The 27,325-nt window shown below is 35.5% G+C and overlaps 1 protein-coding gene across 7 annotated transcripts in view; it reads left to right on the forward strand.

Moving 5' to 3' along the window:
- VPS13A (vacuolar protein sorting 13 homolog A) overlaps positions 1-27,325 on the forward strand; it is a 267,040-nt gene that overhangs the window by 222,460 nt on the left and 17,255 nt on the right. For 5 of the 7 annotated variants that reach the window (XR_010407545.1, XM_045882282.3, XM_064578958.1 and 2 more), the window contains 8 exons: positions 801-946; positions 2,063-2,144; positions 3,205-3,318; positions 4,172-4,247; positions 4,336-4,499; positions 5,025-5,070; positions 5,177-5,300; positions 20,200-20,314. Coding sequence is in view for 6 of the 7 variants with exons in the window: in XM_045882282.3 (XP_045738238.1) it covers positions 801-946; positions 2,063-2,144; positions 3,205-3,318; positions 4,172-4,247; positions 4,336-4,499; positions 5,025-5,070; positions 5,177-5,300; positions 20,200-20,314 (867 nt within the window). In the remaining variant the exon portion in view is untranslated. Of the gene's footprint in view, positions 1-800; positions 947-2,062; positions 2,145-3,204; positions 3,319-4,171; positions 4,248-4,335; positions 4,500-5,024; positions 5,071-5,176; positions 5,301-20,199; positions 20,315-20,505; positions 27,119-27,325 lie in introns of those variants that run through there. The other 2 variants (XM_045882283.3, XM_064578959.1) reach the window with 2 other exon arrangements.

Raw genomic sequence — 27,325 nt, forward strand, 5'->3', positions numbered from 1 at the left:
ATGCACTACAGTATTACTAACTATAGTCTGTAAGTTTTAAATTAACTCATGAAGTAACCTTGATTTAAGAAGTGAAGACTGAATGGAACTAAATATAAGTTCTTAACACAGAGTTTCTGAATTATGTAACACTAAAGAAAATTATTGTATAGCTGTACATACATATACACACATACATAAATGCATACAATACAAAAATGTGAAAGTTTGTTTTAACTGATTTCGACATGTTAACTTAATTCTAATAGTTGAAACACTATTTGAGTTATTTTCAACAACTTCAAGTTCTAGATTATTATTTTTAAAAAATGTATAAAAATTATTATTTTCACAGCTTTACCAAAAGAATTGGATTGAACCTAAATACTGTATTAGCTTATATTGCTGAATTTAAAAATTAAATAGAGCTGTATTCAATTTTAAATTCTTGTAACTTTTCACTTAATAATTTCAGCATAGGGGCACCTGGGTGGCTCAGTTGGTTAAGCGACTGCCTTCAGCTCAGGTCATGGTCCCAGGGTCCTGGGATCGAGCCCCGCATCGGGCTCCCTGCTCTGCAGGAAGCCTGCTTCTCCCTCTCCCACTCCCCCTGCTTGTGTTCCCTCTCTCGCTGTGTCTCTCTCTGTCAAATGAATAAATAAAATCTTTAAAATAATAATAATAATAATAATAATTTCAGCATAATCCAGGTAACTTTGAAATCTTATGGTGTAGTAAATTTAAAATAAGATTAAATTTTAAAAGTTAAAATTGTCATCTTGAAGATAGTGCTTTAAATATTTATCTCTTTATCTCTTTAGTTGCATTTAAGTGTTTCACTGAGTTCGGGCAGAGAAGAAGCTAAAGATTCAGAACAACAGGAAGGACTGATGGCCGTTCGTTCTTTAAATCTTTTGCTGAAGAGTATTGGTGCCACCCTTACGGATGTACAAGATGTAGTTTTTAAGTATGTTTAATATTCAAATCTATAAATTGATGAAAAGTCCATTTTATATTTACTTAAAAACTTTACAAGTGAAAAAGTGTGTAAAGGATATGAGAGGTCATAGACAGATAGGGGTTACTATTAAATAATTTCCTTAAGAAAGAGGGAGAGAGGCCATACAAGTTTGTGCATCATACAAGGCCTTTCTGGCCTACAGAAGGACTCCTAAGAAGCTGTGTATGCCCGAAGGTATGGTGATTAAGCCACGTGGCCTCAAGGCTTCTAGGATCGAGATTCTTCAGAACATATGTGACTAGAACAAAATGAATGGCATGATAGGGGAAGTGAAGGGATTCGTTTAAATGTTACAGCCAAGAATATACATTTTAATGTGAGTCATAATGGAAGCTATTAGAGTATCTGAAGGGAGACTTCAGATGAGAGGGACCTTTTCAGGTAGCACCCAGAATTGTTATTAAGGACTGTAGTAAGAATCAGTGAGTCCAGTAGGATGTAACTCTAAATCTAGATAAAGTTAGGTAACAGTCAAATTAAAGAATATAGGTTTGAAGACGTTGGGAATAGAATGAGATTTCTCATCCAGCTTCTGTCTTACCAGCTAACAGAGAGCTTCCCAAGCAGTGGATCCGTATATGCTGTGAATAGGTTAGCAGTCAACCGACCTTGGTTCCTCAGCTGTCAGCTGATCAGACGGGATCTGCCGCAGCTGAAGTCTGGCTGTTCCTGAGCAGCCTCTTCCATTCACCTCAGTGTGCCAGACATTTTCTGTGTGGGCCATGACAGGGCAGAGTTGAAAAATCCAGTCCATGTCTGTGAGTGAGATCCAGAGGGTCTCTGAATCCGCTAAAGGATGTAGTAATACGTATATATTGGTTGCTTTTCTGAGGATAAGATCCATAGCTCTCATGAGAGTCTTAGAGGGTTCTTTGACCAGAATGAGCATATGTAAAAGAGCATGTTTTCTGATTGGCTTGGGAAATGTACGGAAAGGAAAGATTGAGAGAAAAATTCTAAAGAAAATGAAACCATTCGTGAATATTAAAAAAATTCTCTTCCCCTCTCTCCCTCTTCCTCTCCTTCTACCCACACCCTCACACATATTTATGTGTATTTCAGGCTTGCATTTTTTGAACTGAACTATCAGTTCCATACAGCATCTGAACTACAGTCTGAAGTAATAAGACACTATTCGAAACAGGTTTGTCTGAGATTATTTTTTTAAAGGGACAGATTGATATATTGAAACTGTGTCTGTACATGTATAATGTAGATTTGACGAGAAAGTGAATAACCATTTTCAAAATCTTAAAAATTTTTTTTTCTCAGAATTGAGAAAGAAATTGAGCCGTGCCACCATTTCAGTTTTTTGCCTTTCTGTTTTTTAGCCACGGACAGAAATGTTTTCTGGGTATGTGTGGACTTAAACAAGTATCTTTAAATAAAATATTGACTAATGCACCAAACTTCAAAAAAATAGTTTCAAGGGAAACTATTAGTAACTAACTGAATATAGGCTATTTTTAATGTTACTATGTTGTTGAGTCAGATATGTTATTTTAATGGATTTTTTTTCCCACCTTTAGCAAGACTCCAGTATCTTAGGATATAACTTACAGAGTGTCTGAGACAGCTGTTCTGTAGTGGACAGAACACTAAGCCTGATTCAAGGTGTCTGGGTTTGGAGTCCAGTGTTGCTGTTTACCTACTATGTGACCCTGGGCATCATTTGACCTGTATGTTTCTCCAGTCTATAAAATGATGGTGGTAATGGCAACTGTCACACATAGTTGTAAAAGTGAAAGCATTTTGAGTATTCTAAAGCTTTATGTAAATATGTCGTATTATTGCTAATACTCTAACACCAAATAACTTTTTAAAAACAAAACCAGTGAGCGCCTGGGTGGTTCAGTCGTTAAGCGTCTGCCTTCGGCTCAGGTCATGGTCCCAGGGTCCTGGGATCGAGCCCCACATCGGGCTCCCTGCTCGGCGGGAAGCCTGCTTCTCCCTCTCCCACTCCCCCTGCTTGTGTTCCCTCTCTCACTGTGTCTCTCTCTGTCAAATAAATTAAAAATCTTAAAAAAAAAAAAAAAAAAGAAAGAAAGAAACTAAAAACTAGTGATAAATAGGCTGATATGGTGTAGGTGTTGAAATTGGTGATAAGGATGTTAGCCTAAAAAAAAAAAACTGGGTGTGTGTACTGAATATTGAAATTTTTTTCTGATTGACTAAATTGATTAATGTTTGTATTTCATTTTTAGGCCATTAAGCAAATGTATGTACTCATTCTTGGACTTGAAGTTTTGGGAAATCCCTTTGGCTTGATTAGAGAATTTTCTGAAGGTGTGGAAGCATTTTTTTATGAACCTTACCAGGTAATAAAATACATATTCTTGCACTGTGTAATACATCACTAATACTTTTGAACAAGTAACGCATTCCAAATTGTTAACTTAGAACGTAGGTGTAAGCAGATTTGGGAGACACAACGAAAGAATGTGATTTTGCAGCAGAGAATGGTTAAAAGGTTTTGAGAAATTTGGAGGGAAATTTTAACCTTTTCCCTCAAAATTTAAACCTAAGACTTTATACTAAGATATACTGAAATTTAAGTATTCTGTTGGAATATTAAAGGTGGGTAAACTTTTTCTGTAGTAGAAGTAAGATCACCATGGGCAGGCAGTCTTGCTTTGCACTGTTGTGTGGGACAGTAAAAATAACTGCAGGCAGACACTGTGCAAAGTAGTCTTAACCATTGGCAAAAATTATGATTATTTTGCGTCCCTTAACATTTTCTGTTAAAATATTCAAATCTCTCCTACTTTGACTTTTAAATGTAGAGGGTAATGAAAAAGTGAAACTGTTACTTACATTGTATAGTATAATTTAAAACATAAGAAATATTAAGAATTAAAGTGCAGTTATTTCTTTTACAAAAACTATCAAGAGTAGTTTGTGCTTATGTTCTCATCCTGTAACTTACAGTTTGGAGCAAACATGTTTTGTACACACTGGTGAATAGTCCTATTCCTGAGTTTGGATCAACTTATTCTTTGTACTTTCAATGTCGCGAAATATCTCTGAGAATTTTGTTCATGTGAAGTTTTTTGCTGGTGTCACTGCCTCTGGGATATTTTTATTTTTGTCACTGCTGCTTTCTTCATTTATATCAATAAGTTCACCTTTAAAAGAAAATGTAACCTTTGTTGTTATTATTTGACCCTTTAGGGAGCCATCCAGGGTCCCGAAGAGTTTGTGGAGGGGATGGCATTAGGACTGAAGGCACTAGTTGGTGGAGCTGTTGGTAAGAAAGAGAATGCCTACCAGGTATGATTATGCTAGAAAGTAATGATACCTTTGCTTTTACTAAAAATAATGACCATTTCTGCTAGGTGGATTAGCTGGTGCTGCCTCCAAAATCACCAGTGCTATGGCTAAGGGGGTGGCAGCCATGACTCTGGATGAAGACTATCAACAGAAGAGAAGAGAGGCCATGAACAAGCAACCAGCTGGTCTCAGAGAAGGCATCACTCGTGGAGGAAAAGGCTTAGTGTCTGTAAGAAATTTCCCAGGGTTGTGAACCCATCAGGGATTATCTTATTATTTTTTTTTTTTTTAAGATTTTATTTATTTGAGAGAGAGCATGAGCAGGAGGGAGGGTCAGAGGGAGAGGGACAAGCAGACTCCCTGCTGAGCAGGGAGCCCGACCCGGGGCTCAGTCCCAGGACCTGAGCCGAAGGCAGACACTTACCCGGCTGAGCCACCCAGGTGCTCCTCAGGGAATGTCTTTTAAAGCTACATTCTTCAAATAAGAAAATAGACATTTAACTTGCATTCCTTCAAGCATTATTTAGATATTGGAGGAGCAGTGAGTTGTGTCCTATATAAAATGTCAGTAGCCTCTAAAGCATTCTCTTTAGCTTAGATAATTAGGCAATGTATTTCTAGATGTATTTCTGTTTCAGTGCTTTCTAGATTCTTACGGTATCTAGAAAGCAGCACTGTCTATTTTTTTGTAAGCCAGACTTGGTTCTTTAACATCATGTCAAAGTATAAATTTTCAATTATGCTTTTCCTCTAGGGTTTTGTAAGTGGCATAACAGGAATTGTTACAAAACCAATCAAAGGCAAGTATATTCCTTTGGGTGATCTATATTACCAGGTCTTTCACAAATTGATTCTGTTTTCGTTCTTGATCCACTTGCCTAAACCTTTGTCTTTTTTTCTTTCTAGGAGCTCAAAAAGAAGGAGCAGCTGGTTTCTTTAAAGGTGTTGGGAAAGGTTTAGTTGGAGCAGTGGCAAGGCCAACGGGAGGCATCATAGACATGGCCAGCAGTACATTTCAGGGAATAAAAAGGTAAGTTCTCTTTGGTGGAAGATACGAGTAAAATGCTTAAAACTGAGAAATAAAATAAATCAGCTGTTTGACTTAAGGCCCTTAGTTTTGAACCTTATAATATGGCAAGTTATGTATCATTTTCCTAATTCCCTTTTAAGTTGTTTCCTTTGTATCATTTCAACATTAGGAGCTCTCCTCTATTGGTCGTTCATTCCCAGCAGCCTTGGCAGGAAAGGCTTGGCAAGTTAAGCAAGCTTTTACTTACTTATTATCAGTACATTATAATAATGTAATGCCATATATATAATATACATATAATATATATATGTAATGCTATCTACATAAATAATAATGTAATGCTGCATATATAAACACACACACACCCCTCCATGAGTTATAAAATTAGCAAATATAATTAAGAAGTAAAGAAGGGCATTTTATATTCCTGGTTCAAACTCAGCTTGTGTTCCCCTCCCTTTATGATCTTACTTTGTTATGAAACTATTAACATCTATTTCCTCCATTTCTCTTCATTTGTGCAAATAATTTTAAAACATGCTCCCTCGGGGTGCCTGGGTGGCTCAGTTGTTAAGCGTCTGCCTTCGGCTCAGGTCATGATCCCAGGGTCCTGGGATCGAGCCCCATATCGGGCTCCCTACTCAACGGGAAGCCTGCTTCTCCCTCTCCCACTCCCCCTGCTTGTGTTCCCTCTCTCACTGTGTCTCTCTCTGTCAAATAAATAAATAAAATCTTAAAAAAAAAAAAAAAATGCTCTCTCTTCTTCCAAGTTAAATTGAGCTTAGGATTGAAATTTGATAGTTGCACTATTGTTTTTTGTTTTGTTTAAAGATTTTATTTGTCAGAGAGAGAGAGAGACAGAGCACAAGCAGGGGGAGAGGCAGAGGCAGAAGGAGAAGCAGGCTCCCTACTGACCAAGGAGCACGATGTGGGACTCGATCCCAGGACCCCGGGATCATGACCTGAGCCAAAGGCAGCCGCTTAACTGACTGAGCCACCCAGGCATCCTGATAGTTGCACTATTGTTATCTCTGCTCTAGAGATTTGTAACACATAAAACAGTTGATTAAATTCATGCTAATGGGACCTAACTTAGAAAGTTAGGTGGGTCGACATCTCCCTAATATATTCCTTCCTTCCTGCTTTATAGAGATAAGTAATGTCATCGTATGAGCTGCTTCCCTCAAGTCAGTATTTCATATTGCTTTAATTGGGTGTTTTCAGTTTTGTAATTTAGAGTTAAGATGGGGGAAAAAGGTTCAATTTCTTCTACATGTAACCTTAAATTCACAAATAGAATTTGTTTACTTGTCATCAGAGAAGCTCAAAACTCAATGAAACATAAGTAATTCAAGATCTAGAGAGAGCTATGCAAGTATATGCCCAGAGTTGCTAAAATAACCTTACATTTTTCTAAAACTTTATAATCTGTACTGAGCTGCATTACCTTTAAGGATTAATGGCAAAGTAAAACATTTTTAATAAAAATAAGACTAAGAACTATTAAAGATGTACTTGTGAAGAAGGATATTAAAACCAGAAAGGGGGGTGCCTGGGTGGCTCAGTTGGTTAAGTGTCTACCTTCAGCTGAGGTCGTGATCCCAGCATCCTGGGATCAAGCCCCACGTTGGGCTCTCTGCTCAGTGGGAGCCTGCTTCTCCCTCTCCCTTCCACTCTCCCTGCTTGTACTCTCTCTCTCTCTCTCTGTCAAATAAATAAATAAAATCTTTAAAAAATAAGATAAAAATAAAACCAGAAAGGAAAAATGGGCTATGAGAGTAATATATAAGAATATAAATGGGTGAATAAATCTAATTGAACTGTATAAAATCAAGATTGGAACCAAAATATTAAAAATAATAAGTTGCAATTTGAGAAGTGAATAATTGGCATTAAGCATTTTCATGTATTATTTACAAAGGGGATATGCTCTGTATTCTGCATAAGATGTGTATCAACTAGACACTCTTTTTTTTTAAGATTTTATTTATTTATTTGACAGATAGCACAGATAGAGTGGCAGGCAGAGGGAGAGGGAGAAGCAGGCTCTCTGCTGAGCAGTGAGCCCGATGCGGGGCTCGATCCCAGGACCCCAGGATCCCAGGATCATGACCTCAGCCGAAGGCAGACACTTAACCAACTGAGCCACTCAGGCGCCCCAACTAGACACTCTTTTAATCACATAAGGAACCAGAAACAAACATGATTGGCAAAGCTCCTGTCCACATACAGCTTACATTCTCTTGGGAGAGCAATAAACAAAAATAGGTAAACTGATAAATATGATATGCTAAATGGTGAAAACTTCTATGAAGAAAAATAAAGCAGCATGAAACATAAGAACATCCAAAGTGGTGAGGAGGAAAGTTGCTATCTTTGTATATAAGACATTCAAGGCAGCTTTACTGGTAAGATTAAACTAGAGAAGAGCCCAGAAGGAGGTAAGGGAGTGAGCCATGTGAGAAGAATGTCCCAGGCAGTAGGAATAGCAAGTAAAAAGCCTCTGACGTGGGAGTATACTTGAGAAATAGCAAGACCAGTGTACCCAGAGGAGAGAGTTGGAAAAGATGATAGTGGAGAATGAGCAGGGGATCAGATCGTATGGGCTTGGTAAACCACTGTTAAGGACTTTGGCTTTTTCTTAAGACAAGAAACCATTAGAAGGTTTTGGACAAGAAGAATGACGTGAGCTGGCTGCTGTATATATTGAGAAGAAATCATGGGGGGGGACCAGGGAAGCCACAGGGGAACACGAAAGAAGCCTTTGCAATAATCGAGGTGAGAGGTAGTGGTGATGAGACCCATGTAGGCTAGACATTGGTAAGAAAGGGTCATGTTCTATTTGTATTTTGAATGTAGTGACAACAGGATTACTTAATAAATTGGATGTCACAAATTAAAGAGAATCATCATGGATAACTCTAAAGTTTTTTCTGAAACACTGGAAATATCGTATTGTCATTCCATTTAGGGAAGGAGGGAATTAGAAGTTTTGTTTTGAACATATTAAGTCTAAACTATCTCTTAGACATCCAAATGGGGACATCAAGTAATTGGTGAGTATAGGAGTCTGAAGTTCAAGAGGAAGGTGCAAGCTAGAGTTGAAAATTTGAAATGTGCGAGCTTATAACGGTGTTTAAAGCCACGGGATTGAATGCGATCACGTAGGGAATGAGACTAGGAAAGAGGAAAAAAAATAGATCCAAGGACTTGGCCCCCAGGTCCACCAACACTGAAACGTTGGGAAAATAAAGAGGACCCAGCAATGGAAACTAAAAAGGAATGGCCATTTAAGTAAGGGGTATAATCAAGAAGGTGGTGTTCCCAAAGCTAAGAAACAGACAATCTCAGTTTATTCTGATAAGAGGAAAGAGAAATCCCCACTTCCCCATTCATCTTAGTGAGAGTATTATAAGTTTGATTTGAAAAATAGATATGGAACTTAAAATAGGTATTGTACCCACTCCTTACCTTTGCTGGAAATACTCTTTCTGTTGTATGGTTGCTTCCTATATTCATCAGCTATCTTCTTAGTGAGGCCTTCCACAGCCACCCTAAAATTTGATTTTAGCCCCTGTCCTGCCCCAAATACTTCATATCTCCCTTCCTTCCTTCATTTTTCTTTCTCTTTAGCTTTTTTCACTACTTAATACACTATATATTTTACCTTGCTTGTCTCTCCTGCTAGGATTAGTAAGTTCTGTGAATGCAGTAGCTCTTGTCTATTTCCAGAGCACTTAGAATATTGCTTGACCTGTGGTAGGTTATTTTTTTTAATTGAGATAATTGTAGAGTCACATGCAGTTGTTGGAAATAATGTAGAGAGATCTCTTGTACAGTGTGTTGTGTCCCTATGGCTGCTGTAACAAATTACCATGAACTCGGTGGCCTGCACACTAAAACTTCATCCTCTTACGGGTCTGGAGGCCAAAAGTCAGAAAGCAGGGTGGCAGCAAGGCTGCAATCCCTTGGGAGGGTAGAATTTGCATCTTGCCTCCTCCTGCTTCTGGTGGCTTGTGGCCACGTCATTCCAAGCTCTGCCTTCATCTTCACATCACCTTCTGCTCTGTAGGCCTGGTCTCCCTCTGCATCTCTCCTATGAGGACACTTGTGGTAGCTTTTAGAGCCCACCTACATAATCCAGGATTATCACCTCATTTCAGAGTCCTTCAGTTAGTCACATCCTCAGAGACTTTACCATATTAAATGACATTCATAAGTTCAGTGATCTAGGCGGGGAGGAGCAAGATGGCAGAGGAGTAGGAGATCTGGATTTTGTCTGTTCCCAGGAATTCAGCTGGATAGGGATCAAACCATTCTGAACACCTACGAGCTCAACAGGAGATCGAAGAAAAGAATAGCAACAACTCTCTGAACAGAAAAGCGACCACTTTCTGGAAGATAAAATGACAAGACGGAAAAAATCACCTCAACAAAAAGAACAAGAGGCAGTACCGACTGCCAGGGACCTAATCAATACAGACATTAGTAAGATGTTGTAACTAGAGTTCAGAATGATGATTTTAAAGATACTAGCTGGGATTGAAAAAAGCATGGAAGTTATTAGAGAAACCCTTTCTGGAGAAATAACTAAAATCTAACCAAGTTGAAATCAAAAAGGCTATTAATGAGGTGCAATGAAAAATGAGGAGGCTCTAACTGCCTAAATAAGGATAAATGAGGCAGAAGAGAGAATTAGTGATACAGAAGACCAAATGATGGAAAATAAAGAAGCTAAGAATAAGATAAACAACTACTGGATCATGAGGGCAGAATTCAAGAGATAAGCGATACCATAAGACGAAACATTAGAATAATTGGGATCCCAGAAGAAGAGAGAGAGAGGGGGGCAGAGGGTATATTGGAGCAAATCATAGCAGAGAACTTCCCTAATCTGGGGAAGGATACAGGCATCAAAATCCAGGAGGCACAGAGAACCCCCCTCAAAATCAGTAAAAATGGGTCAACACCCCAACATCTAATAGTAAAACTTACGAGTCTCAAAGACAGAGAAAATCCTGAAAGCAGCACGGGAGATGAGATCTGTAACCTACAATGGTAGAAACATTAGATTGGCAACAGACCTATCCACAGAGACCTGGCAGGCCAGAAAGGACTGGCATGATGTATTCAGAGCACTAAATGAGAAAAATATGCAACCAATACTATATCCAGCTAGGCTGTCATTGAAAATAGAAGTAGAGATAAAAAGCTTCCAGGACAAACAAAAACTAAAGGAATTTGCAAACACAAAACCAGCCCTACAAGAAATCTTGAAAGGGGTCCTCTAAGCAAAGAGAGAGAGCCTAAAAGCAACATAGACCAGAAAGGAACACAGACAATATACAGTAACAGTCACCTTACAGGCCAATACAATGGCACTAAATTCATATCTTTCAGTAGTTACCCTGAATGTAAATGGGCTAAATGCCCCAATCAAAAGATACAGGTTATCAGATTGGATAAAAGAACAAGACCCATCTATATGCTGTCTTCAAGAGACTCATTTTAGACCCAAAGACACCCCCAGATTGAAAGTGAGGGGGTGGAAAACCATTTACCATGCTAATGGACACAAAAAGAAAGCTGGGGTGGCAATCCTTATACCAGACAAATAGATTTTAAACCAAAGACTATAATAAGAGATGATGAAGGACACTATATCCTACTTAAAGGGTCTTTCCACCAAGAAGATCTAACAATTGTAAATATCTATGCCCCTAACATGGGAGCAGCCAATTATATAAGCCAATTAATAACAAAAGCAAAGAAACACATGGCCAACAATACAATAATAGTAGGGGACTTTAACACCCCCCTCATTGAAATGGACAGATCTTCTAAGCAAAAGATCAATAAGGAAATAGTTTAAATGACACACTGGACCAAATGGACTTCACAGACATATTCAGAACATTTCATCCCAAAGCAACAGAATACACATTCTTCTCTACTGCCCATAGAACATTCTCCAGAATAGATCACATCCTAGGTCACAAATCAGGACTCAACCAGTACCAAAAGATTGGGATCATTCCCTGCCTATTTTCAGACCACAATGCTTTGAAACTAGAACTCAATCACAAGAGGAAAATTTGGAAAGAACTCAAATACATGGAGGCTAAAGAGCATCCTACTAAAGAATGAATGGGTCAACCAGGAAATTAAAGAAGAATTAAAAAAATTCATGGAAACCAATGAAAATGAAAACACAACTGTTCAAAATCTTTGGAATGGAGCAAAGGCAGTCCTAAGAGGAAAGTATATAGCAATACAAGCCTCTCAAGAAACAAGAAAGGTCTCAAATACACAACCTAACCCTACACCTAAAGGAGCTGGAGAAAGAACAGCAAATAAAGCCTACACCCAGCAGGAGAAGAGAAATAATAAAGATCAGAGCAGAAATCAATGAACTAGAAACCAAAAGAACAGTAGAACAGATCAACGAAACTAGGAGCTGGTTCTTTGAAAGAGTAAGATTGATAAACCCCTGGGCCAGACTTATCAAAAGGAAAGAGAAATGACCCAAATAAACAAAATCATGAATGAAAGAGGAGAAATCACAACCAACACCAAAGAAATACAATTATAAGAACATATGAGCAACTATATGCCAGCAAATTAAATAATCTGGAAGAAATGGATACATTCCTAGAGATGTATCAACTACCAAAACTGAACCAGGAAGAAATAGAAAACCTGAACAGACATATAACCACTAAGGAAATTGAAGCAGTCATCAAAAATCTCCCAACAAACAAGAGCCCAGGGCCAGATGGCTTCCCAGGGGAATTCTACCAAACATTTCAAGAAGAATTAATACCGATTCTTCTGAAACTGTTCCAAAAAATAGAAATGGAAGGAAAACTTCCAAACTCGTTTTATGAGGCCACCATTACCTTGATCCCAAAACCAGACAAAGACCCCATCAAAAAGGAGAATTACCAACCAATATCCTTGATGAACATGGATGCAAAAATTCTCCCAAAATACTACCCAATAGGATCCAACAGTACATTAAAAGGATTATTCACCACGACCAAGTGGGATTTATCCCTGGGCTGCAACATCCACAAATCAATCAGTATGATACAATACATTAATAAAAGAAAGAACAAGAACCATATGATCCTCTCAATAGATGCAGAAAAAGCATTTGACAAAGTACAGCATCCTTTCTTGATCAAAACTCTTCAGAATATAGGTACAGAGGATACATACCTCAATATCATAAAAGCCATCTTTGAAAAACCTACAGCGAATATCATTTTCAATGGGGAAGAACTGAGAGCTTTCCCCCTGAGGTCACGAACACGGCAGGGATGTCCACTTCAACACTGCTATTCAACACAGTATTAGAAGTCCTAGCCACAGCAGTCAGACAACAAAAAGAAATAAAAGCCATCCAAATCGGAAAGGAGGAAGTCAAACTCTCACTGTTTGCAGATGATATGATACTTTATGTGGAAAACCCCAAAGACTCCACCCCAAAACTCCTAGAACTCATACAGGAATTTTGTAAAGTGGCAGGATATAAAATCAATGCACAGAAATCAGTGGCATTCCTATACACCAACAAGACAGAAGAAAGAGAAATTAATGAGTCGATCCCATTTACAATTGCACCCCAAACCATAAGATACCTAGAAATAAATCTAACCAAAGAGGCAAAGAATCTGTACTCATAAAACTATAAAACATTCATGAAGAAATTGAGGAAGACACAAAGAAATGGAGAAACGTTCCATGCTCATGGATTGGAAGAACAAATATTGTGAAGATGTCAATGCTACCTAGAGCAGTCTACACATTCAGTGCAATCCCTATCAAAATACCATCCACTTTTTTCAAAGAAATGGAACAAATAATCCTAAAATTTGTATGGAATCAGAAAAGTCCCTGAATAGCCAGAGGAATGTTGAAAAAGAAAAGCAAAGCTGGCGGCATCACAATTCCAGACTTCAAGCTATTACAAAGCTGTCATCATCAAGACAGTCTGGTACTGGCACAAAAACAGACACATAGATCAATGGAACAGAACAGAGAGCCCAGAAATGGACCCTCAACTCTATGGTCAACTGATTTTCGACAAAGCTGGAAAGAATGTGCAATGGCAAAAAGACAGTCTCTTCAACAAATGGTGTTGGGAAAATTGGACAGCCACATGCAGAAGAATGAAACTGGACCATTTCCTTACACCACACACAAAAATAGACTCCAAATGGTTGAAAGACCTAAATGTGAGACAGGGGTCCATCAAAATCCTAAAGGAGAACCTCTTCGACCTCAGCTGAAGCATTTTCTTCCTAGAAACATCGCCAAAGGCAGGGGAAGCAAGGGCAAAAATGAACTATTGGGACTTCATCAAGATAAAAAGCTTTTGCACAGCAAAAGAGATAGTCAACAAAACCATAAGACAAACCAACAGAATGGGAGAAGATATTTGCAAATGACAGATAAAGGGCTAGTATCCAAAATCTATAAAGAACTTATCAAACTCAACACCCAAAGAACAAAGAATCCAATCAAGAAATGGGCAGAAGACATGAACAGACATTTTTCCAAAGAAGACATCCAAATGGCCAACAGACACATGAAAAAGTGCTCCACATCTCTCGGCATCAGGGAAATCCAAATCAGAACCTCAGTGATATATCACCTCACACCAGTCAGAATGGCTAAAATTAGCAAATCAGGAAAGGACAGATGTTGGCGGGGATGCAGAGAAAGGGGAACCCTCCTACACTATTGGTGGGAATGCAACCTGGTGCAGCCCCACTCTGGAAAACAGTATGGAGGTTCCTGAAAAAGTTGAAAATAGAGCTACCATATGATCCAGCAATTGCACTACTGGGTATTTACCCCAAAGATACAAATGGAGGGATCTGAAGGGGTACGTGCACCCTGATGTTTATAGCAGCAATGTCCACAATATCCAAATTGTGGAAAGAGTCAAGATGTCCATCGACAGATGAATGGATAAAGAAGAAGTGGTATATATATACCATGGACTATTATGCAGCCATCAAAAGGAATGAAATCTTGCCATTTGCAACGACGTGGATGGAACTGGAGGGTATTATGCTGAGCGAAATAAGTCAATCAGAGAAAGACATGTATCATATGACCTCACTGATACGAGGACTTCTTAATCTTAGGAAACAAACTGAGGTTTGCTGGAGTGGTGGGAGTGGGAGGGATGGGGTGCCTGGGTGATTGACATTGGGGAGTGTATGTGCTATGGTGAGCGCTGTGAATTGTCTAAGACTGTTGAATCACAGACCTGTACTTCTGAAACAAATAGTACATTATATGTTAAAAATAGAAGAAGAAGATAGCAGGAGGGGAAAAATGAAGGGGGGGAAATTGGAGGGGGAGATGAACCATGAGAGACTATGGACTCTGAAAAACAAAGTGAGAGTTCTAGAGGGGATGGATTAGCCTGGTGATGGGTATTAAAGAGGGCACGTTCCGCATGGAGCACTGGGTATTATATGCAAACAATAAATCATGGAACACTACATCAAAAACTAATGATGTAATGTATGATGATTAACATAACATAATAATAATAATAATAATAATAATAATAAAGTTCAGGGATCTAGCCTGATTTCTTCAGGAACCACCATGGAGACCACTTACATAGGTTTTGCCCAGATTTCAGACTAAGAACATTTTGCATAACCATAGTATACTGTCACAACCCAATATTGACGTTGATGCAATCTATCGAATTTATTCAGATTTCCCCACTTTTGATTTGCACTCATTGGCGTGTATATGCTCTCATCCCATACAATTTCGTTATCTGTGCATGTTCACGTATCCACCAGTCTGAATACTAAACAGTTCCAGCACCACACAAATACTTCACATTGCCCTTTCACAACTCATCTACCTCCCTCCCTCAGACCCCTGAAATCTTTAATGCTCCTTTAAACACCTTATTATAGTCTATTTAAATTGAGATAGAATTCACATGCTATAAGAAATCACTGTTTTAAAGTGCATTTTGGTAGGTTTTAGCATTCACAAGATTGTAGAACTGTCAGCACTATCTAATTCCAGAACATTTTCACTGTAGAGAAAGCCCTGTGCTAGTCAGCAGTTACTCACTGTGTCTTTTCCTCTCAGCCAGTAGCAACTACTATTCTACTTTCTGTCTGTAGATTGACCTATTGTGGACATTTCAAATAAATGGGATCATATGATGTGTGGCCTTTTCTAGCATTATGATGTTTTCAAGGTTCATCCATGTTGTAGCATAAATGGGACCTTCATTCTTTTTTATGGCTAAATAATATTCCGTTCTATGGATAGACAACCTTTGTTTATCTGTTCATTAGCTGACAGGTATTTAGGTTGTTTTTAGTCTTTGTTATGAACAATGATGCTAAAAACAATGTTTAAGTTTTTATGTGGACATATGCTTTCAGTTCTTGTCAATTTTTCTTTAGAAGGAGAATTGCTCTGCTCGGTGAGTTTGGTAACCTATATGTTTAACTTTCTGAACAATTGCCCAATTGTTTTCCACAGCAGCTACACTATTTTATATCCCCACCAAAAGTTTCCATTTTCTCTACATTCTCTCTAATACTAGTTATTTTCCATTTTGCTTTTTTTTTTAAATAGCTAATCTCTTGGGTGAAGTAATATCTCAGTGTGGCTTTGATTTGCATTTCTGAATGATGTAGAGCACTCATTTCATTTTGCTTATTGGTCATTTATATATCTTTACTGGCAAAATGTATATTCAGATCCTTTTATGTTTATTGGGCTGATTATCTTTTTGCTGTTGAATTGTAAGAGTTCTTTATATATTCTGGAAACTAGACGCCCTTTTCTCCTATTTGTGTATTGTCTTTCAGCTTTTTTGCTAGTGCCTTTTGATGAAGTCTGATGTATCTTTATCTTTGGTTGCTTGTGCTTTTGCTGTCATACCTAAGAAAGCGTTACTTACTCTATAGTCATGAAGATTTACATCTAAAACTGAGGTACATCTAACTGAGTTAGCCCTTAAGTTCAGGTCTTTGATTCATTTTAATTTTTAAATTTTGTATGCAATGAGAGGTTGGAGAGGTTTACTTACTCTTTTGCATGTGCAAATGTAGTTGTCCCAGCACCATTTGTCAAAAGGACTGCATTTTCCCTACAGAATGGTCTTCCTAGTCTCTTCCAAAATCAAGTGACTATTAATTTGAATTTTTTTCTAGATTTCTCCGTTTTATCCTATTGATCTGTATGTTTATCCTTAATCCAATACACATTGTTTTGATTTCTGTAGCTGTGTAGTAAGCTTTAATATCAGTGTCAGTCCTCTTCTTTTTCAAGATTGTTTAGATATTCTCTGAATCACTTGAATTATATGACTTTAGGATCAGTTAATTTCTACAAAAAAGGACAGTGGGAATTTTGAATAGTGTTTGTATTGAATCAAGATAAGTTTGGAGATTATTGCCATCTTAACAATATTAAGTCTCCCAATGAATGAAAATGGATGTCTGTCCATTAATTTGGGTCTTTAATTTTTTTTCAATGATGTTTTATAGTTTTCAGTATTCATGTCTTAAATTTATTTCTAAGTATTTGGTCTATTATAAATGGAATTGTTTTAATTTCATTTTTGGATTGTGTATTGCTAGTATATAGAAATAGTTTTTGTATATTGAACTTTTATTCTGCAACCTTACCAAACTTGTTTGTTAGCTCTAATAGTTAGATTCCTTAAGGTTTTATTTTTAGATGGCATGATTTTATATATACAAAAGTTTTAGTTCTTCCTTTCCAATCTAAATGCCATTTGTTTCTTTTTGCTTAATTATCTTGGCTAGAACTCTAGTACAATGTTGAATAGAAGTACCAAGAGCAGTCATGCCTATCTTGCTCCTGATTTTAGGGGAGAAAGCTTTCAGTCCTTAAACCATTAATTATGATAAGAGCCATGGCTTTTTTTGGAGATATCCTTTATCAGGTTGAAGAAGTTCCTTTCTGTTTTGCGTTTGAGTGCCTGTATCATGAAAGGATTTTGGGTTTTGTCAGATGCTTTTCCTGTATTAATTAAATTGGCATTGTTTGTTTTTTCTGTTCTTTTATTAATATAGTATATTGCATTAATTGATTTCCATATGTTGACCCAACATTGCCTACCTGGAATAAATCCCACTTGGTCACGGTATATAATCTTTTTTATGTGCTGCTAGGCTTAGTTTACTAACGTTTTATTGAGGTTTTTTTGCATATGTATTCACAAGGGACATTGGTCTGTAGTTTTTTGTGGTCTTTGCCTGGTTTGGGTATTAGGGTAATATTGTCTGCATAGAATGATGAGGAAGTGTTCCCTTCTCTTCATTTTTTGGGAAGAATTTGTGGAGGAATTACATTAATTTTTCTTTAAACATTTGTTAAAATTCATCAGTGAAGCCATTTGGATTTAACTTTTAGTTCTGGTAAGTTTTTTGATTACTACTTCAGTCTCTTTATTTGGTAGAAGTCTTAATCATATTGTTTGTTTCTTCAGTCAGTTGAAGTCTTCTTTTTTTTCTTTGCCATTTTTGTTGACTCTGTCAGAGAACCAATTTTTTGTTTCATTGATCCCCTCCATTGTTTTTCTATTTAGCTCTGCTCTAATTTTCTTTTCTGCCCTAATTTTTCTTATTTCCTTCCTTCTGTCTGCTTTGGGTATAGTTTCCTTTTCTTTCGCCAGTTTCTGAAGGTGTAAATTTAGATTATTGATTTGGGATCTTTCTTCTTTTTAAGTGTTAGGTATTCACAGCTATAAATCACTCTGTGAACACTTTCTTTGCCATATCCCATAAGTTTTGATATGTTGTGTTTGTTTTCATTTGTCTCAAAGTAGTTACTTTCCTTGGTTATTTTTCTTGGACCTTCTGCTGTTCAGTTCTCACAAATTTGTGAATTGCCCAATTTTCCTTCTCTTACAAATTTCCAATTTTATTCTGTGTGGCCAGAAAACATACTTTATATAAGTTTCAGTATTTTTATATTTATTAAGACATGTTTTAGGGCCTAATACATGGTCTGTCCTAGAAAGTATTCTGTGTGCATTTGAGAAAAATAAGTAGTTTCCTGTTGTTGAATTAAATGTTCTCTGTATAGATGTCTGTTAGGTCTATTGGATTATAGTGTTAATTCAAGTCTTCTATTCCCTTGCTGATCTTACATGTAGTATTCATTATTGAAAGTAGGATATAGAAATAACTATTGATTTTTTTTCTCTTCATTTCTGCCAGTTTTTGCTTCATGTATTTGGGAGCTCTGTTGTTAAGTACTTATGTGTTCATAATTTTTATATCTTCTTGATGTATTAACTTTTCTTATAAATTGTCCTTCTTTGTATTTAATGAGAATTTTTTGTTTAAAGTCTAATTTTCTTCTAAACTTGGTATGGCTATTGCAGCTCTCTTTTGGTTACAATTTACATGGTATATCTTTTTCCATCCTTCCATTTTCAACTTACTTTCATCTTTGACTCTAAAGTGAATCTTTTTTGGACAGCATATAGTTAGATCATATTTTTTTTTATCCATTCTGCCAATTTCTGCTTTGTAATTGGAGAACTTACCGATAAGTATGTGTTATACATATGGACACATTATGTGGTAAGCTCTTAATTAATGTTTACTGAATCTATGAATATTTGTTGAATGAGTGAAGAAACAAATGGACATTCTCATGTAGGTCCATACAGTCAAAAATGTTAAATTATTATAGTACCAAATTTAGCAATGCGTGTGTATATTTCAAACAGTGCATGTCAAGCGCAGGTGGGACTATGAGGAATGTTAGGGTATTTGAACATTAGAAAACCATACATGTAATGTGATTTATAGCAATAATAGATTGAAAGAGATTAACTATATGAAGACAGCAATGACCAGGAAGGAATTTCTTTTTTAAAATTCATTGCCCATTCAAGATTTGAAAAAAAAAAATAACAATAAGAACTATAAACAAACTAGGAGTAGAAGTGAACATCCTTGGTTTGACAAAATGTGCCTTTAAAAAACAAAAGAAAAACATGTTAATATTGGTTCTTCATGGAGAACTCTTAGAAGCTTTCCCTTTAAAGTTAGAAATGAGACAGGGTTGCCTACAATCCCCTCTTATATTTAGCATTGTATTGGTGTACTTAGCATTGAACTGAAAGAACCAGACAGTATAATAGGAAAAGAAAAAGAAATTAAGTCTTAAATCAGAGAAAAAAAGAAAAAGCAGTATTCATTTGCTGATTCTGATTATTGTCTACAAAGAAAGTCCAAGACAGTTTATAAACAAACTTCTTTACAAGTCGACATTTTTCTAGAGAATTTACATTAGTGTCATAAAGACAAATTTTAAAATAGAGAAGTGATGTAATAGTCTTATCCAAAAGAAGATTCTTTTTTGGGACACCTGGGTGGCTCAGTCGTTGAGCATCTGCCTTTGGCTCAGGTGGTGATCCCAGGGTCCTGGGATTGAGCCCCATATCAGGCTCCCTGCTCAATGGGAAGCCTGCTTCTCCCCCTCCCACTCCCCCTGCTGTGTTCTCTCTGTCTCAAATAAATAAATAAAATCTTAAAAAAAAAAAAAAAAGGATTCTTTTTAGTAGTTGCATTTTAAAGTGTACTTAAGAATTTTTGAATAATTTTTGGGCGCCTGGGTGGCTCAGTCGGTTAAGCGACTGCCTTCGGCTCAGGTCATGATCCTGGAGTCCCTGGATCGAGTCCCGCATCGGGCTCCCTGCTCGGCAGGGAGTCTGCTTCTCCCTCTGACCCTGCCCCCTCTCATGTGCTCTCTCTTTCATTCTCTCTCTCTCAAATAAATAAAATCTTAAAAAAAAAAAAAAAGAATTTTTGAATAATTTTTATAATCAAGTTATATATTTTTTTTCCTGTAGAGCTACAGAGACTTCTGATGAAGTGGAGAGCCTGCGACCGCCTCGATTCTTTAATGAGGATGGAGTTATCAGACCTTACAGGTTGAGGGATGGGACTGGAAACCAGATGTTACAGGTGGGTGAAGAAATATCTTACACATTAAGATTAATTTAGTCAAGTTCACTTTATTAAAAGTAGTTAAATATTTCAAATATATGTTAGATTGGGTTTTTATATGTTTTACTTAATTCTGTTTATGTTTCTTATATTTGCTTAGGTTTTAATGTACATTTATTTACTATAAGATCTTTTTTTCTTTTTTACAGGCATCAAAAAGTTTGATATGAAAACAGTTAATGCATGACTTTGCAAGTGAAAGCCAACAGTAGATTTTAGTCTTAAAATTTACAAACTACGTACAGCTGTTTCAGTATTTTGAATACAAAGAAAAGCTTTTGTATTGGTAACTTTTTGAATAGGATTTTAGTGAATCCGATCTTTTTATAGGGTATCCTTAGTTCTGTACTGGATTTGCTAGATTTGTTGAAAACCATTGTGCCTTATGTACCCTCATAGTTGGTGGTACTTATTTAACCAATTAAACCATTTCTGTTTAGGGTACTTCCTTCTGCATATCAAGCCACTAGTAGCTTTTACACAGTTCTCGTGTCCACTTGGGCATGATTAAGGAAAAAACCAGTACCATTGCTGTTGGCTAATTCTTGGGTTCTTAGGCTTTTCTTTTGAAGATACTCCACTGGCCTTGACCCTCTTCCTGCCTTATGCTTGTGTAGTCTATTTAAAATCTGTGGAATCTGATAAGCAGTGCACATGAAAGCCAACATCTTTTATTAAGGAAAATTAGATTTGAAACAAAAGACCATTTAAAAGGTAGAATATTTTATCTACAATAATAGATATTTTTCTTACTTTGAAAACTGGACTTTTTAAAATTTGGATTATGGTGTAGGTAACATACCATAATAGATCATACCAATTTAAAGTTATTTCATCTGTGGTTTAGATGTGGACTACTAAATTAAATCATTTGTTTGCAAACAGACAAGGAGTCATTATGTGTATATATAGACTTGAAAATATTTGTAGTAATAGTAAACTGTGGGATATGGTCCTTCCTTTATAGCCTTGATATTTTAAATACTGTCATGTCTAAAATGATCATGGGAAATACTTAAAACTTCAATACTTTACCCACCACATGCAGAGTATATAATTTTGCATAAAATGTACTTCTATCTAATATAGTAAAACATAACCATTGAGATAATGTGTATTAGTAAAGTGACAGTGTATAAAATGTTTTTAAAGCATCAAAATAATTGCATATTGGGACAGAAGTGGTGATCTAGGGAGAGGTTGTGCTCTAAAAGGCATTTTGTGCAATCTCTACAGTGACAGTATATCATTCTTTGGAAGATGGAAATGGTGCAGAAGTCACCCGTGGTTAATACAATTGAAAATAAACTATTCAATTCCTGCCTTCCCTTTTTAGGGAAGTAACATGTTACTTACATTAGTAGCTTATGTTAATAACATATTACTGACATTTTACTGGACTGAATATTAGATCACCTATTGAAAAACTAAAAATATTTCTTGAGAAACTTTTAATAAATTCAGTTAAGAAGTAAGGATGAGTAGTGAGGAGAATTTAGAAATACATCCTCACTATTAGGAGATAGATTATGATAAATAAGAAAGCCATGAGATACCAGAAATTTCTCTCAGTTGATAACTTGATTTAATGACAAGTAAATTTATTTTATACCTTCATTAATGGTTTGCTGAAGCTTTAAACTTTGGGATTTAAAGGCCATGACCTTTGACTGTGTGTTTTAAAGGTACGTATTATTTTTGGTAGGCCAGTTTTAGTACTAACTGCTAAAAGAGCTATTTAAATGACTTAAACCTCACAATCCTTGTCAGCTATTTTACTTGTTTTTCAGCAAGAGTATTATTAAACACAATATTAGCTGGAATACCTATAGGAATTCACCAGAGGCCTTAGGATGATTGTGGTTAGCATTGTTCTCTTACGGGTATAAGAAGTAGGTTGTTGGTTTGGTGGTAATGGTGCTTTTTTAGTCAAAACTCTATTATTAGCACATAGTTTACATTAGTGCCAGTACTGTAGGAAAAAAAGCAGATGACGTAGAAACAGGATTTAAAATCTCATCTGGAGAGATTTAATCTAAGTGATTTAACATTGGTGCCTTAGAAAATGTTTAATACTTTAAATGTTTCTCCTTTTATTTTCTAATTCTCTAAAAAAAAAGGTACTCTGTGTTCAGTAAATTATATGGGCGTATATGTAATTAAATATAAAATACACTCCTTGGTTGTATGCCTTTGTATCTAGAAAGAAGTACTGTATTATAGTGTCTCCTACTAGTCAATTCAAGTTACCTACTAGAGAAATAGAATAATAATTCTCATATAGTCATGGAATACCTTACTGGTATCATCCAACTATTTTATCCATTGAGTGTACCAACCAGTAGGTTTAGTCTTAGGTCTATTAAGTTATGGAATATTATATCTGTAATTACTGCCCTACTCAGATCTGAACTCTGCCTTAAGATTATTCTGACTCCTTGAACATTTCACAATTTTACATGTTTTGCAAGCATTTTGCCATGCTTAACTAACCTTTGTGCTTCTTTTTTCCTCTACCATGCTTACAGAAAATTCAGGTCTACAGGGAGTGGATTATGACTCACAGTAGCAGTAGTGATGATGATGATGATGATGATGATGATGATGATTAGTCAGACCTGAAATGTTAAATTCATATGGTCTTTGTCATTTTATTTGGAATGTTTTATTAACATGTTTTGTATGACTGCTACCATAATGCCCGTATGTCCAGTTTTAGGGAATTAAAATCTTTTTCCTTTTAAAATGTTTTTCTACGTATTTACAGAAAGCAAAGTAATTGCATTATTTAAGCACAGAAAAAATGTATTCTACATCTAAAGTTAGGGCATACCATAAATTCTAGCATTTGCTTACATATGTTTTGTAGCTTTGCAATGCAGAGTTTATCGTTAAGATTTAAAGTTAAACTTAATTATTTTTTAACGTTCACTAGTTTTCTTTTCAATTATCTGCTTATTAGCAAAATGCCATTTTTAATATTCTCTGTAAATTTTCTGGGCTGTAATGTAATGCCATTGTGTAAAAAAAATAGTAATAGCTAGTCAATATTTTATATTTAGCATTTTAAAAGTATTTTTGTCAAATTTCTTTTAATAATAATAAACTTATATAACTTCAAGCAATATGAATTTGTTGTTCTATTCCAAAACCATATAGGTTGTACTGCTATTATAAGGAGCGAGCGTTCATGATTTGTTACGGAAGTTAGTGACATAATTTATAGTCTTAGAATGAAAAAGGAAATTCTGTTCTTTGGTTCACTTTTTATTTCATTACATATGTATATATACAATAACAAAGTTGGTTTTATAGTCATTATATTTACTTATTAACCTAAATATTCATATGCTATATCCCTATTATAAAATATTAAAAATTAATTCAGGACATTAGAAGAATTTTTATGGTAAGCAAAATTACATATGTTTGTTCTTGGTTATATTGGAAAATATTATCAATGTCTCTGAAAGATCTATGAGCAGAACTGTTTTATGTTTTGTGCACTGAAGGGTTTTCTTTAATTTTCCATTTAGATAAAGCTATTCTGTCCTGTTTCACTAGTAAGTTAGATATACCAAAAAAAAAAAAAAAAAATCCTCTAAAGAGTTGAATGACTGTTAGTAATATGATGGGTTTTTTGGACGTTTTTATTTAAATTCCAGTACAGTTAACATACAGTGTAAAACTAGGTTCAGGTATATGGTATAGTGATTCAACACTTCCCTACATCACCTGGTACTCAACACAAGTGCTCTCCTTAATCCCCTTCACCTGTTTTACTCCTCCCCCCACCACATACCTCCCCTCTGGTAACCACCAGTTTATTCTCTGTAGTTAAGAGTCTATTTCTTGGTTTGTGTGTGTGTGTCTCTCTCTTTTATAGTAATATGATGTTTAATCCCTAGGACTGCTGTGCTTTGGGATCAACAAAGAAACATTTACCTTATTTATGTTAATCAGTTTATGTATATTGAGCTTATATGAATTAGATTTTAATAAATAACTGCCTTAATTGTTCAACTTTTGGCTTAATTGATTCAGCCCATGATTTCTGAGTCTAATTCTTAAGTTTACCAAGATTTTATTTCTATATATCAGTATTCTCTATTTCTTAGAAAATGACTATTTTAATTTTTTAATATTGAGCTTACAAAAAAGGATGCTAAAAAGTATAAGACATTTCTTTTGAAATGTCTACCTGCCTAGGATTCATTTAAATTAAGTAGAAATCCAGGTTGTGTGTACTAGAACTAAGAAATATGTGAGTGCCAAAAAATGTGTTTTCATCAAAATAGTATTATCTTTTTGGAATAAGTAAATACATGAGAACAGTGACCGTTGAAATAGTCATGACTGGGATCAGAGACTGGTATCTGGTCCCCACTGGTCTCTTTCACCCCTGGCCAAAATCATACAAAACCTACTCCTTCTACAAGAAGCTAGAAAGAACACAGCCTGTTGTTACATATTGTCGTATGCCTTAGGAAAGAGAGGTCTGGAAATGTCTTCATTGGCTTTTTACATTTCAACTAGACCCGGGGGCCTTTCTAAAATGGAAAAATGCTAAACTTCTTGATTGCAAGGCATTTACTGAGTTTCCTGTGGTTGGTCTGTGACACTTAATGCTATGGTTCAGTTTTCATAAAGATTTGTAAGAATTTATCTGGAAAAGTTCTGGATATTTCAGCATTGACTTGCCATTTTAATGCAAAGAAAATTTTAAGTAGGATTACATTTATTTAAAATCCCTTGAATAGTGAAATAATTTAAAAGAATATTCTAGTAGCTAGTAAACTGTCATGTGGCTCATGTGGTCCTAAGGAATCATCAGTCTTAAGTTTTTAACCCTTCTTAGAAGTGAAATATGTTCTTTAACAGTATAATTGCCCTTGTTCTTTCTGTTTTTGTTTTCCTGCCACAGTGAAAAAATCTTTTCAAGCTCCTTTGACCACAGATACTATTTTTCCAGTTAAAAAAAATTGTGTTGCTTTTATTAGAGAAAAATTCAAGATTTAAGATTACACTATTGTTCTACACTAATGAGCTCTTGTTGGAGATAAAGGACATGGACAAAAATATCTTCTTACTCCATCAAATAAATAGAAAATGTTCAGTTTTGGCACTTTCATGAGATGAATAGTTCCTTTGTTTATTAGAGGCTCTACAATTAGAATTTTAAAATGGGAGTATTATCTAATGAGAAAGTCTAGTGAAAAAGCTGCATTTGAAAGATCGATTATGAAATACCACACCTATCCATATCCTTTATTTATATTCTGGATTTCTACATGGTCACTGCTTATGTACAGGAAAAGGGAAGGAGGGTCTGTCTGTCTTCTCTAAGAGAGTAATTACTCATTCTTTATTTGCCTTTGTATTTACCTGACACTTGAATAAGATACTGAAAACTGGCAGGAAGAAAAATTCATAAAAAGCCTGGAATTGTGAACACCTGTCACCATGGATTAAATTTATAAGAGCAGCCTATAAATGAAATAAGATGAATTGGATATAGCAAATGTAAATCCAGAATAATACAGCTGTCAATATTCCTTATAAAAAAAAGAATAAATTTCAGTTTGTTTCTGTATTTAAAATAATCTGGATTTTATAAATTTTACTTTTTGAAATTGTTCAAAACACATAGCAGTGTTAAGTATTGATTTTTCAGGTCATGTTATTAAAATTTGCAAATGAAGCCATTCTAGATGTGACTAAGACGTCAATATTCAACATGAGATATATGCTATCATATTTACATCCCAAGGTCATATAAAGAATGATAGGTGCTACAGTAGTTGGTCTGCTTTAAGTCCTGTGGTGAAATTTAGCTTCATACTTCCCGATGGGAATGGGAGGAGGAGCAGAAACCACCATCCTAAGTGTTGTGTACTCTTATACTGTACCTTCAAGCCTTTGGCTTTTGTTTTACAGATAATTTATAATAATTTATTATAATAAAAAAAATTAGAGGTTCTATGGAGTCTAAATAAGATACACAGTTACTCATTTAGATCAAATAATAATTACAATGGACATATAAAAACATCAGTTTGATTATTCTGTCCCTGCACCTTTGGGATAAATGGAGATTAATTAAAAATGTTTAGATTGTTAATTTCAGTGGATGAATGTTTGAATTGATGAAGTGCAGTGAGTACACTTAGTACAATACAAAACATTACTGAAAGTCCTGAATCAGAAGAATAAAACAAATTATTTCAAATAGGTCTGTGTTAGGGAGCTAATTAGAATAATTTATAATTTCATACATAGGGGTTTATGGTTGGTTAGTTTTAATGTGGCAAACCATTCTCATGTATGTTATTATCTCTCAGGGTGGGTGATGAATTTATTCAGCAACAGTATACCTCTAAAAAATGAGCTTAAAAGTAAATGTCTAATAACTTCGTAAAATTGGTTTTTAATATAGCCCTCTTTATTAATATAAATATTCTAAGCAGTGGAAATGATAAAAGTATGTACTAAATTGCAGTATGCCATTCTTTGGAATCTTAGAGATACTTAAATACCTGAGCATTCAAAATAATATAGTTATTACTAGTTTTCTTTAAAAAAACATAATCAGGATCATCAGAAACTTAGCTAAATATATATATATAATTCTTAATTGGGTATGGTGTGTTTTTCTATCCTAAGTTATCATTTATCAATAACCTGTTAATCATATATGTCTGCAAAGATTTTCTGAATGTAGAGCTGGGGATTTCTATGAATTAAAAAATTTAGAGACCTGCACTTCCATGGAAAAAGCTAATTCCTTTTGTGACTCAATTAGCTAACATTGATTCTCAGTCTACAATTGTAGTATTTTATAGGAGATATGAAAATTTTCAAAAATTATTTTTTACATTGTTAAAGTAATACATGCTCAGTAAAGTAGGAAACTGTAGAAATAAAAATTATCCTGTCTCCCCACCATTTATATTTCCTTTTTAATTTTTT

This window comes from Mirounga angustirostris, unplaced genomic scaffold (assembly GCF_029215605.1).
Source record: "Mirounga angustirostris isolate CCGP_5_RB_7025 unplaced genomic scaffold, mMirAng1.0.hap1 SCAF_15, whole genome shotgun sequence".
Taxonomy (NCBI): domain Eukaryota; kingdom Metazoa; phylum Chordata; class Mammalia; order Carnivora; family Phocidae; genus Mirounga; species Mirounga angustirostris.